Source organism: Ascaphus truei, chromosome 8, assembly GCF_040206685.1.
Source record: "Ascaphus truei isolate aAscTru1 chromosome 8, aAscTru1.hap1, whole genome shotgun sequence".
NCBI lineage: Eukaryota > Metazoa > Chordata > Amphibia > Anura > Ascaphidae > Ascaphus > Ascaphus truei.
In genome coordinates, this window is record NC_134490.1 from 45,519,215 (window position 1) to 45,531,770 (window position 12,556).

Below are 12,556 nucleotides of genomic sequence, written 5' to 3' on the forward strand. Positions count from 1 at the left end.
TTGGGTCATGTGGTAGTACTTCATAACAGTTTTTGTCACTTAGTAGCCTAACATTCTCTGAGACATATTTATCTTCTTCCAAAATAACATGTTCCCCCCTTTGTCAGAGGGTTTGATTACAATCCCCTTTAATTCTGTTAGCTCTTTTAGGGCACTTTTTTCATTTTTGGTTAAGTTTTCTTGTCCCCCCCTTGTGGACATGGTTTGTAAATCTTTCGTTACCAACTTAAGAAACATACTGATGTTATTATCTGAACTTATAGATGGTGTGAATTTACTCTTCGGTTTAAGGGTGGTGAAGGGACCAAGGCCAGGTATTTTGATGTTATTCTCCTCTATATCAGAATTTTCCCACTCAGTGGATGATTCGTGGTATTCCTTGTGTTGGTTCTTATGTGGTTTGTAAATATTACCTGTCTTAAAATCATTGGCGTCTTTCAGAAAAATGTTATGTTTGGGATGACGTCATAGCGACGTTTAGTGTACTGCAAACTCACAGGAGTTTGTCTCCGGTCAGCTAGAATAGGAACTTGGCAGTTTAAACTCTGATGTGGGCCACAGATGTGGATCCCACTAGCAAGTGATAGGGACGATCAGGTCTCTCTATCCCATGCCGGTCAGAGTTAACCACGAGTGGATGTAGTGCTATTACTATACTACAGGAAGTGTCTGTCGGTATAATAATACATTGGGTGGATGTAAGTAACCTGGGGTGTACATGTGCCCGGCTGGTATACCACACTGGCCATTAAGGTTTTGTACTTACCAACACCTGCTGTATATCGACGCCTGTTCCCAGATTTTGTTTACAACTGCTGGGGTTCTTCTCTGTTTGGGATTGCATCTAATTTATCTATGCAGGCACCAATGCCATGTGTAACACACAAGCATTGCTATACAGTGTCAAATGAATTAGTGCTCCCCCTTTTATCACTGTATCTCATCGCACTTTAGGATTAACACTTTATGTACTATTATCCTTGAGGGGTTCAACAAAGTGTCCACATTAAGAGCTATTATGTTCAAGTGCTGTGTGATACATATTCACATTTAACTGCAAGTCCTGTCTAGCTTGAATGGCTATTTAAAGGTGTATACCAATGCCATCTGACCATTAAGAAAGATCCACACTCAGGATCTCTCAAGTACATTGCTTAGGTTTTAAACTTTTTTCTATGTTTACTTCAATAGATATTAATAAAAATTTATTATTTTCATATTAGTAGAGTTGAGTGCATCACTTTGGGTTCTTGTCTCTCCCCCTCCTATACATATGTACTATCCCTGATAGCACCTCTCTAGCAAGTAATTTTTGTTTGAGCTGAGCAGGATTATCCCTTTCCCTTCCCCCTTCCCTCCCTCCCCTTCACACCATTTGTTTGTAAATATTACCTGTCTTAAAATCATTGGCGTCTCTCAGAAATTTTTTATGTTTACGTACTTTTATTTCTTTAGTAAATTTTTCAATATTTTTCTTTAATTTTAATTCTAGCTCCACGTAGTTCGACTCTACAGACCACTTATCTGTTTGTGCAAGTTCCAAGTCTAATTCCACAGTTGCTTCTTCCAATTTAGTGGATTCATACTGGATTAGCAATGTCATTAATTCAGTAGAACATGTGAAAAGTACATTTTCCCATTTTTTAATAAATGTTTCGTCTTCGTTTTAACTATTTTCTATGTTTATATGTTAATAAATAATTTGTTATTTTGAATGAGTAGAGTAGAGTGCACCGTTTTTGGGATCTTTCCCTCTTCTTTGTATACATATCCAAGGGAAACCAGATATGCCACGGTTGAGAAGGAATGTCTGGCAATTAAGTGGGCATTGGAAGTGCTTCTACGGTTGCTCAACTTGCTAAGCTTGTGAGTATAAACAATATGACAAAAAGAATTTTAGATCAAATAATCGAAATGAAAACTTTAAGATTAAACCATACATGAATTGCTACACCGAATATGTAATCTATATATTAGAATGCCCATGTGGGCAATACGTGGGTAAAACAAAGAGAGCAATAAAGAAATGCATTATTGAACATTTAAGTAATATTAGACGTGGCGTAATGACGCATAGCGTTTCTAAACATTTTGCTCTTTTTCACAATTCAAACACCAAAGGTCTAGTATTCACTACTATTGAAAATGTCATCCAACATTGGAGAGGCCGTAGTAGAGACATTGATTTAAGTAGACGCGAGATGTATTGGATCCATAGATTAAATACTTTAATACCAAATGGACTCAATGCAGATTTTGAAATAACACCTTTCCTAGACTAGCCCTAATGATTTATTCGATCTCTATGATATATATTTTTGTCTCTGTCTATATACTCTTCTTGCATAAATGTCTCACTTAATTTAAGATTATTGCTAAGTTCTTTATAACTTATTGAATAGTTACTAATGCCATCTCTCTCTCTCTCTCTCATCCCTATGCAATCTCTGTCTCGAGCTTATTGAGTATTATGTTTAATTATTTAAAAACATTTTTTAACCATTTTAGTTATCTTAATTTTTATTAAAGATTTTTTATTGTCTTTTATATATTTTGGATCACAGTGTTATGTACTCCTTTAAGAGAGAACCTGTGAGTAATTTACCAATTAGCTAGTAATTATGCCTACTATTTAAGTAGCAGACCCATGAGGGGTGTTATATTGCTCCTGAGGAAGCTGACGTTTAGATCAGCGAAACGTGTAGAGCTTGTACACCGCATGCAGCTGCTCCTGGTTTAGAGGCAAAGGTGAAGCGTCTTCTGTGCCGTCCCACCATCCGTTTTTGCCCTCCGCCCTACCGGAAGTTGTCGGCCCTTGACGGATGTGACGTCAGACGCCGTCCACCGTGATCGGACTGAGGGAGTTCCAAATCGAAAGGCTAGACTACCACCTCTCCTGATGTGAACCACACCGCCTCAAAAGATACCTTTATGTGTCCGCAATTGATGTACATATTGTGAGTACATTTCATATGCTTTTATCTATGTTACCATGCTGTAAAATGGCTACAGTCATTTCTCCTGCTGACAGTAAGGCCTGGTAAGTTATGGGCATGCCAGCAGTAATTATGGAGGTTTGCCCTCACACCCTGGTGAGGTGCCCTATGTATGGATGGGAGTGGTCACATGTTCTGAATCCATGATTAGTGATGTCAGAGTTGTGCCAGCCCCCAGAGGATACATAAGGCACAGCACTGCTCAAAAGTTAGGTTGTTCAGAAGTTGTTGCTAAGCTGTTGGAAGGTTATGTAAGAGACTATGAGACAAGGAGCAAGTCTGAGTGCAGGCTTGGGAGGAGACAGCTTATAAGACTGTGACCAGGGACCATCTCCCTAAGGGGAGATAGGGAATCCACCAATTTGGGGAAAGGACACCTTTCAAAGGGAAGTGCGGTGAACATGAGCGGCTAAGTACACCCACTGTGAGGGGCAGCTGGCCCGCCGCAAGTCAATAAAGATGATCCTGTTAAATCATACCCTTGTGTGTAAGTGTGGAGTGATTACAGAGAGGAGTGCACCACGGAGGAGTTCCTCACCAGGACCATCCACAAGTGGATGCTGGGATCCTGATGAGGTGGAGGCGCTGCACTGGATATAGGTAGGACTCATGCACACTATCTCAGCTGCCTGTCTGGGTTGGCAATCCCCACACAACATCATGCGGGAGACTCAGGAGTCCTGTTGCCAACAGGTGCACCACCAGACACTACACTGTAATGGGGACTGGTTAGACCACAGGAGCCAATGTGAGTTTGGGTGGGTCAGGCTAGGCCAGAAAATCCGTTACATCTATATAAATTTTTTGCCTATTGGTCCATACCATGGTCTCTCCTTGCTGTTTTACATGAACACAACCCTGAGTGAGAGTGCTTCTGAATATCCTCCAATCCTGCTTTCCTGTTAAACGCTGATTCTTCACTTACTTGTTGTAAGTAGGAAATCCACTTGAGCCAAGATTTCATCTGCTTCACTACTGTGTGATTTTATTGCACTATTGTTGTGTTTTTCTTTTTGGGGTGTTCCTGAAATATCGCTCCCTTCACATTCTGGATACCCGGGAAGCATGGACAGGATGGGGTGGCACATTACCTGCTGCCTGTGTGAGCCTCACTTCCCCCACTCATAGACACGCCACAAAGTGAGGGCACATGAGCTGAGAAGAGAGGAGGGATGATGAGAGGATCATGGGCAGGATGGGGACGGGAGAAATAAATTGCAGTCAGTATTGATATTAATGGGGCTCTAAAAAAATGGTTGCCCAAGTGCCCGCACATATCTAGCTAAGCCACTGCATATATAATAATAATAATGTTATCTGTTTATAGGGATATACTAATAATAATGTTATCTGTATATGGGGATATATTTGTGATGCTCTGTGGTATAATGCTTTAGAACTAACCTGTGGTAACAATAACAACAGTGATATCCTGTGAGACTGTCACATTGACATTACAAGGTCTGGCTTCCTTTTCTGACCATGCGCTAGACTTTGCCAGGATGTGTCTGACAGGCTGGGATGTGTGCCAGAAGTAAAGATGGCCGCCAAGCGCCGATCAGCGCTTCATTACAAGGCGTTCGGTGACGTCACCGCGCAGGCGCGATCGTCACCTCGGTTGCTAGGATACGTGGAGGACGCGTTTATGTACACACGGGGAGAGCTGTCAGCACCGTGGGCATCATGTCCGAGGTGAGCCCGGGGCGTGGGGACACAGCACAGGGGCAATAAGGGGAGAAGTACCCCGACATTTTTTATACAGGGGCACTAAGGGAAAAAGTACCCCGGTATTATACAGGGGTAATAAGGCGGGAACTACCCCAGCATTTTTATACACGGGCAATAAGGGGGAGGAGTACCCCGGCATTATTATACAGGGGCACTAAAGGGGGAGTAGCATGGCATTATTATACAGGGGCAATAAGAGGGGAAGTAACCCGACATTATTATACAGGGGCAGTAAGGGAGGAAATACCCCTACATTTTTATACATGGTCAATAAAGAAGGAAATACCCCTACATTATTATACAGGGGCAATAAGGCAGGAAATATCTCTCACAATATTATACAGGGGCAATACGGGAGGAAATACCCCTACATTAGTATACAGGGGGCAATAAAGAAGGAAATACCTATACAATATTATACAGGGGCAATAAGGGAGGAAATACCATAGCATTATTATACTGGGGCAATAAGGGAGGAAATACCCCCACATTGTTATACAGGGGCAATAAGGGAGGAAATACCCCTACATTGTTATACAGGGGCAATAAGGGGCAACATTATAATTAGAGAGCAGTAAGATGGGAAGTGGCCCTCCCGTAATATAGACAATGCAATAGGCAGCCAGGGACTTATTTTATTAGTTAAAAAAAATAGAAAATTGCCATACAATCCGACGTTTCTGTGCAAAGATAGGCCCTTTATCAAGGATGTAGTTTCAGTCCTAGCTTTGCACCGAAACGTCACTTTTTAAGACGATTTTTCTATTTTTTGTACTAATAAAATAATTTTTGGAGCGTCCGGCTGCCTAATGCGTCTCCTATATCCTATTTACTTTACTGTAGGTGGGGTCTGCAGAGACTCCTGACTGACGCTGCAGGCAGCACATACATTTATGGGCTGTATTTCTTTTTATTGTGTGCCAGGTTCCACTACTTTTCCTCTTCCGGTATTATAGATAGGGCAATAAAGTGTGAAGCTGCCCTCCTATGTTACAGAGAGGGGCAATAGGGTGCGCCATACCCTTCTATTATTGTCATCTCATGAGCAGTTATTTGTATGTATGAAGCACCCGAGCTGTGCATCAAAGTACTTCAATCAGCAGTGACACCATTCTTGGATTGAATTAAACAATGGTGCAGAGATGATTAAATAAAAGGGTTATATGGTTTATTTATTACAATATTTTGACCCCCTTCTCAGTCAGAGGGTCGTATGAATACACAGCAGGTCTGGAAGGAGTTCACATAAATGTCTCTTTCTTAAAGAAGTGAAGCTGCTTCTGATGTATCCTGCGACCCCGCAAACCCCCCAAATCGCGTTTCTTTCATTTGATCTCGCCTTATCTTCCAAACATTTCCAGGGAATCATGAGACAAACAACATTTATGAACCATTCCATTTTTTCTATCGAAGTCACTAACGTTTGCCGTGTTTGGTACTTGGTGATGCCGTATTTACGCAGCTTCATCACTCTATATATGAAGGTGTCAATATTCAAATTTCAAATGCTGTTTCCGAAAATACTATTATTTCCAGATTGCCTTTGCTTCCCCTTTTTTTCACTCTGATTTTGCAATTTGAAGTAACAAATGATATTTATATTACACATTGTCTTTGCAGGTTTTGCGCAGCCTTGTTCTCTTTCATTCCAATGTTCCAATATATTTATTGAAGTCAATCAATTAATGTTCTTTTAGCGCCTCGACTATCCAAGGGTTTCACAGCACAGGTCAATATATTGTGCATGGGAGGATAGTGGAATGGGATTGTACCCTTAAATGATTCAGTTCCATTACATTTCAGTTGAAACCCTTGGAACGTAAAATAAATAGAAATAGCACTTGTGGGTACATTTGCATGTCTCAGACAGGTCTGCAACCCTATCGATTCACATGCACTTTTAGCTTTGTCTCTTTGTGGTGTAGTTGATGTATATGTAAAGGTTCTTGGCATAGTACTGCCAAGTTTCACAGGCACCACTGTTGGAATTAGTTTTCGTATTCATTAGGTCAATGGGTGCAGAAATGCACTCATAGTTTAACACTTTTCATTGTTAAATCCAATATTACAGTGATGTGTGCCAGCGGGACAGGTCACTAAGATCAAAATGAAGCATCACAGTTTGGAGAAATTCCAAGTTATATTTTTGCTCCAAAGCAGCATACATCGTGTTTGTGTTTTTGAGATTTCGTATGAATGTAGAAACAGTTACAGTCGTTTGCAAGATGTACAGTAGTTGCACAACAGGATTGGTGTCCAAAAGTACACAAATTGCATTATTTATTTAACATCTTCATAGTGCAGAGAAATAGTAGCACAACGTTTGGGGAGATAAACATCCCTTCGTCAGGTGTATAGAGACAGGTGACTCAAAGTGTTCTTTATATACACTAGTACCTACCCACTTCCCAGCTCGTGAACCAGGAACTCATTTGCATAGAGAGGCAGAGGCTGGCAGAGTGGCAAATAGGCAGAGGCCAGTTGGGAGAGAGGCAGAGGCTGGCAGGCATTGGTAAAATGAAGACACAAGTGGTGTTTTCTTCTTTTTGTTAAGAGTTTGTACACTGGCATATACGTTAATATCTCCCACCAAGTCTGAATTGCAGCACCGTTCTCTGAAATCAAGTCAAGGGCCAACTTTCGTCCTGTGTGGTCCTGGAAAAAATATCTACATTAAGGACGCTGTTTATCAAATTCTCCTGGTTGTAAAAAGTTGCGCAGAAAAACACCTTCATATTTATTAAAGGAAAAATCCCTATAACTACAACGGGATTCTCTTTGTGGGACGCATGACGCACGGTATTGCAGGCGTGAGAAGGGGATACATAGCCCACATTTGTTCATCTTGTGTCTTTTCTTTCTTTCTTTCTTTTTGCAGGAAAAGGCAGATAGAAACATAGGTGAAGAAAATGCAGTTGAAACTCTGGAGAAAGACTTCCAAGAGGTGCTCGGTGAGCTCACTGGGGATAAGAGCCTGGAGAAGTTCAAGCTGGAATATGAGAAGCTTCACGGTGTCCTGAAAAAGTCCTATGAAAATGAGAAGCGCTTGATGACGAAATGCAGGGAGCTAAATGCAGAGATTGTGGCTAATTCATCCAAAGTGGCCACAGCCCTTAAACTGTCCCAGGAAGACCAGACCACCATCCAGTCATTAAAAAAGGTAAGACTTCTATAGGAAGGATCAAATGAGTTTACAAAGGGAAACTTACTGAAATGCAGGTCGCGCCTCCAGCAAAAGGCTTAAGATCACAGGATTTCAGAGTCCAGGTCTTGATCTTTATTTTTCTGCATTAAAGACTATGTGTCTGCTCCAATGCACTACTGATGTACACACATTTTTATTGTGAGCCTCATTAGTAGCAGAGGCCCCTGCACCAGCTATACAATCAAAGTAGACATAAGAGCCTTATCTCAAATTAGTTGAACTGCGTATTAAGCTATCGTGTTTACATCCCTCCCTTGGTTAGTAACACAGGTTAACACACCTTCTTTGCACCTGTTGTGTAGATTTTCTGCTAACGATCAGTTTAATTTCTTGGATTGTCTTTTATTCTTCCTGACATTAGTTAATGTCCCACTTCTAATTACACAGCTGAACTTTGCACGTTTGTGTATTAGAACTCACCATGCATAGCCAGCAGTAGCAGACATGTTTAGTGCGCGGGAAACCATTAAGTTGTTGCTCTGAAAATGAAATTGCATTTTTCCCTCTGTAATTCCGTGTAATGTCCTCAGCGCAGGCCGATAAGTATGAAGTGCAGGTGATTTGAATGTTAATATGAATGTCTGAGCAGACTTCATTCTAATAACTAAAATTATATTGAAATCAGTTGTTAAATAAAAAGAAACCTGTACAATATGTTTTTCAGAACATTAATAATATTTATGAAATGGTAGTGAGTGCTTTGTCTGTTGCCGGGAATGAGAACAACAATAAAAGGAAATATTTCTGTCCTCTTCCAAATATTTATTGATACTCAGATGCCAATAATATTATATGCATTTTAATTGTGTTAATCAATGCAAACAAATGCAATGTAAATGTAAGTAACACATCCAAAATAAAGCACAAAGGACCCAAGCAATTGGCAAATGCAAAAAATATTGAAAGGGTCCAGCTGAGAAGTTGCGTTTCTTGGACAGGTGTAGTAGTGACATTGTGATTAGCCGTATGAGTCTTGCACATAATGCAGAACACCCCTCATGTTCTAAGTTACTGTTGTTGTGTTTCTTTTTACTAGGAGATTGAAAAGGCTTGGAAAATGGTGGACACGGCTTACGAAAAGGAACAGCGAGCAAAAGAAACCATTCACTCACTGAAAGAGGAAATTAACAATTTGACTAAACTGGTTGAGCAAGGATCTGGATTATCAGTGGGCCAAGAGCACAGGTAAGGTCATGACATTTTTTTTTTACTCTATAATTGTGGACACCAAAGGGATTGGTGCTCTACGAATTGCATACAGTGCTTTTCCTAGCATCTGTTTGATGGCAAATATATAATTTATTTTCTTGATACAGACCTTCACTTCACTATAAAGTTCGTAATCACGTGGTAACTGTCAGGAAGGATATAAATGTGCCTGAAGTAAGTAACAAAGACTGGGCCTGGCTGTAAACAACTCTCGGTTTCCATTTTAGTTTGAATGATCTGCTGAACATCAAGGAAGAACTAACCAAAGAGCGTGACCAGCTTTTGTCAGAGGTGGTGAAATTACGAGAGAGCCTGATGCAAGCGACGGAGCAACAGCAGGAAACCGAGAGGGCAAAGGAAGAAACAGAGCAGACTATAACCCAGGTGTGTGGGGCCGTGCTGTCTTGGGGATGTACTTCAGATATTTTTACAATGGGAAGTGTTATAAGGTCACCTGTGCAACCCAAGATAAATGTATACGCCCACAGGTCTGCACGCCTCTTTCCTCTACTGGGGATAACGCAAAGATAAAGGTTTATTATTACTTACAGATACCCAGCAAGCTCTTAGAAACCCCCCAAATTTACCACAATATACAGTATATACTGTATGTATATGTGTCAAAAGGAGTGCTACTGGGCGTGGCTAAATGTATATAACAAGAAACAAAGAAGTCCAGAGCAACATCCAATGTGACAAAAATACACAGTGAAATACTTATATATCTCTTGAAAAAGCGTCATTTTGTTAACCCTTTGGCCAAAGCGTATAAGCCTGTGAGCAACATCAAGGAATTACCAATTCGCAGGTCCTAACACTAACTGATTAAAATTCTTATTTACCGCTATAATTAGAGGGAGATTTGTCCTGGCATTGAACCTGTAACAAGCAGCTGCATGAAAAGAAAACCTGCTTACTTGGAAAGTGGGGAGGGGCGAGCTTAAACCCTGGGAAGGAGGAGCCACTAACCTCCAAAACAGATGAGACCAGCTGGACAAAGTATTATTACTTGTTTCACTAATCTAATGCAAACTAAAGAATCACTATTCCCAATCCTCAGATGTTGGTCAGAAACTATGTTTTGAATACATTATTCTGTCTCAAAAAGGAAAGGTCCTGCTTTTTTTATGCCTCTCTATTGCTCACAACATTTTATGTGATTGATGCATTTAACCCTCCAGAAGACAAAAAATTACCGGTCATACGTTCATGTCTGACACTGGTTTCCAAACCCTCTTTCAAGAGTAAAGCCACAGGATAAGGTTTTTGTTGTCCCTGCCATGCGAAGAATGTAAAAAAGGGCGACTTTTCTTGCTGAGAAGTTTGCTGGGATTTTATTTTAATCCATCCTGAAAATGGTCCCTACAGCAGCAAGCAGCTCACAGCATGGGTTTCCAATCTGCTCCTGTACAGGGACCAGTTACTATTCTCTTCATGAAGGTAAAAACAAACAGGCCTAGTTCACACACATACCGCCGTTTCCAATTTGTTCCAAACACACCCTCGACCTCCTTAAAGTAGCGATTCCAGAAGCCTATAAGTGTTTTAACTCATATAATGTTAGTATAGTGTTAGTAAACAATCAAATAAACACACTCACACGCACAAAGTAATAGTATAGTAGTGTATAATAATGGTATTATTGGATTGTATAGTGAGCAGAACTGCCAAACTAATGCCACCTTTTCCCTGCCTGGCTGCAGTTCCAACAAGAAATACAAGTGCGCCAGAATGAAGCCTCCAGGGAAGCACGGAAGAAGGAGAAGCTGGAAAAAGACTTGAAACATGTGCAGAACGAGCTGGACAGCAAGCAGGTCGAGATTAAGTCCATGCAGCAGACGCTACTGAAGAACAAAGAGGAACTCCAGAGGCTGGAACAGCAGCTCAAAGAACACAAGGTAGAAAAGACTGGTTGATCCGCGCACTCCCATGAGACACCTGTTTATATAGTTTAGATCAGGGGTGGGCAACTCCAGTCCTCAAGGGCCACCAACAGGTCAGGTTTTTAGGACATCCCTGCTTCACAGCTGCTGCAGTCCTCAACCTTTTTTTTAAAATTATTTCTAGAATTTTTTACAAAACCAAAACCCGAAAAATGCTTTAGAACCAACAACAAAACATGAGGGAAAGTGCTTGACCACCCTTTGTTGTAATTATCTTTATGGACCAAAATGATGTACTTGTGTGTACAGATCTCTGAAATCCTCACAGGTCTCTGTACTAGTGATGTACCGGGTACCGGGTACTACCCGTTACCGGGCGGCTTTTCAGCTACCCGGAAATTACCCGGACCTGGCAGCTGGAAAGTGGACCCGGCGCCGGTTATCCGGGTAATGTCAGGGTAGTTGAAAAGTATCTCTTACTTACCTGCTGGAAGCCCGCGGCGACATCTGAACAGGTAAGCAAAGGTGCGGGGGCAGCATCACAGTAATGTGGAGCCCGCGCGGGAGCTGCAGGACTCCATACTGCACTGTGAGCTGGGACCATGTGACCGGATCAGGAGAAGCTTTCCTATTGGACAGCCGGCTGTCCAATAGGAAAGCTTCTTCTCCTGCTCCGGTCACATGGTCCCAGCTCACAGTGCAGTATGAAGTCCTGCAGCTCCCGCGCGGGCTCCACACTGACCGCTGATGCTGCCCCACCGCCCCCGCACCTCTGCTTACCTGTTCAGATGTCGCCGCGGGCTTCCTCCACCCCAAGGTAAGTGAAAAACCGGGTAGCCGGGTACCCGGCTGGGTATAAGGTGCCAAATCCTCTGGGTACCCGTTACCCGGTTTTAAAAAAATGTAGGACCCGGTCCAACACTACTCTGTACATTCTACCTCATCTATAAGGACTTCTCTTGTTGGTTCTTTAAGGGGTGTCACATACTACAAACAATTAGCAAAAAGGGATTTGGAATGTGCACAGATGTTTTAACTAGAGAAGTTCTGTGTTCTTATATACATTGTGACTTAGCACAGATTAACCCTCTCATTCCTGGAGACGTCTTCGAGTTTAGAATGAGTTAATGAAACCGATAAGCTTAACAGAATTCTAGCAATTATTGCATTAATTATTACAAGCACGTCACTAAAGATCACTAATTTTAGCCAACTGTGCCTGGAAGATGTGAGGCGACGGCCAGATTAGAATTTCCTTTTTGCCCTACAGCTGGTAAAACCCATTGCGGTTTTACACTCATTTTCAATGATTACAGTGACACCCAGGCGACACTTTGGCAAATGTGCATTAAATATGTAGCAGCCAGCTGCTGTGAAGCTCTCTTTTACTCAGAGTTGTAAAAAAACTAAGATCCGTTTACAGTAGCTGACGGAGGGAGAGAAATGATGCAACCCTGTATCTCGAGAAGGGATTCATCTGTGTTTCTACCTTGTGTGTTTGCTTTCAAATTCTTTGTAGTACACCACTGGTTTCT

The 12,556-nt window shown here is 41.5% G+C and overlaps 1 protein-coding gene across 1 annotated transcript in view; it reads left to right on the top strand.

Annotated features, from left to right (window-relative positions):
• The first annotated feature begins 4,623 nt into the window (after positions 1-4,623).
• CFAP58 (cilia and flagella associated protein 58) overlaps positions 4,624-12,556 on the top strand; it is a 62,700-nt gene continuing 54,767 nt past the window's right edge. The window contains exons 1-5 of the mRNA XM_075611818.1: positions 4,624-4,688; positions 7,603-7,884; positions 8,966-9,114; positions 9,366-9,522; positions 10,842-11,036. Of these exons, the coding sequence (XP_075467933.1) occupies positions 4,680-4,688; positions 7,603-7,884; positions 8,966-9,114; positions 9,366-9,522; positions 10,842-11,036 (792 nt within the window). The 5' untranslated portion in view covers positions 4,624-4,679. The remainder of the gene's footprint in view (positions 4,689-7,602; positions 7,885-8,965; positions 9,115-9,365; positions 9,523-10,841; positions 11,037-12,556) is intronic.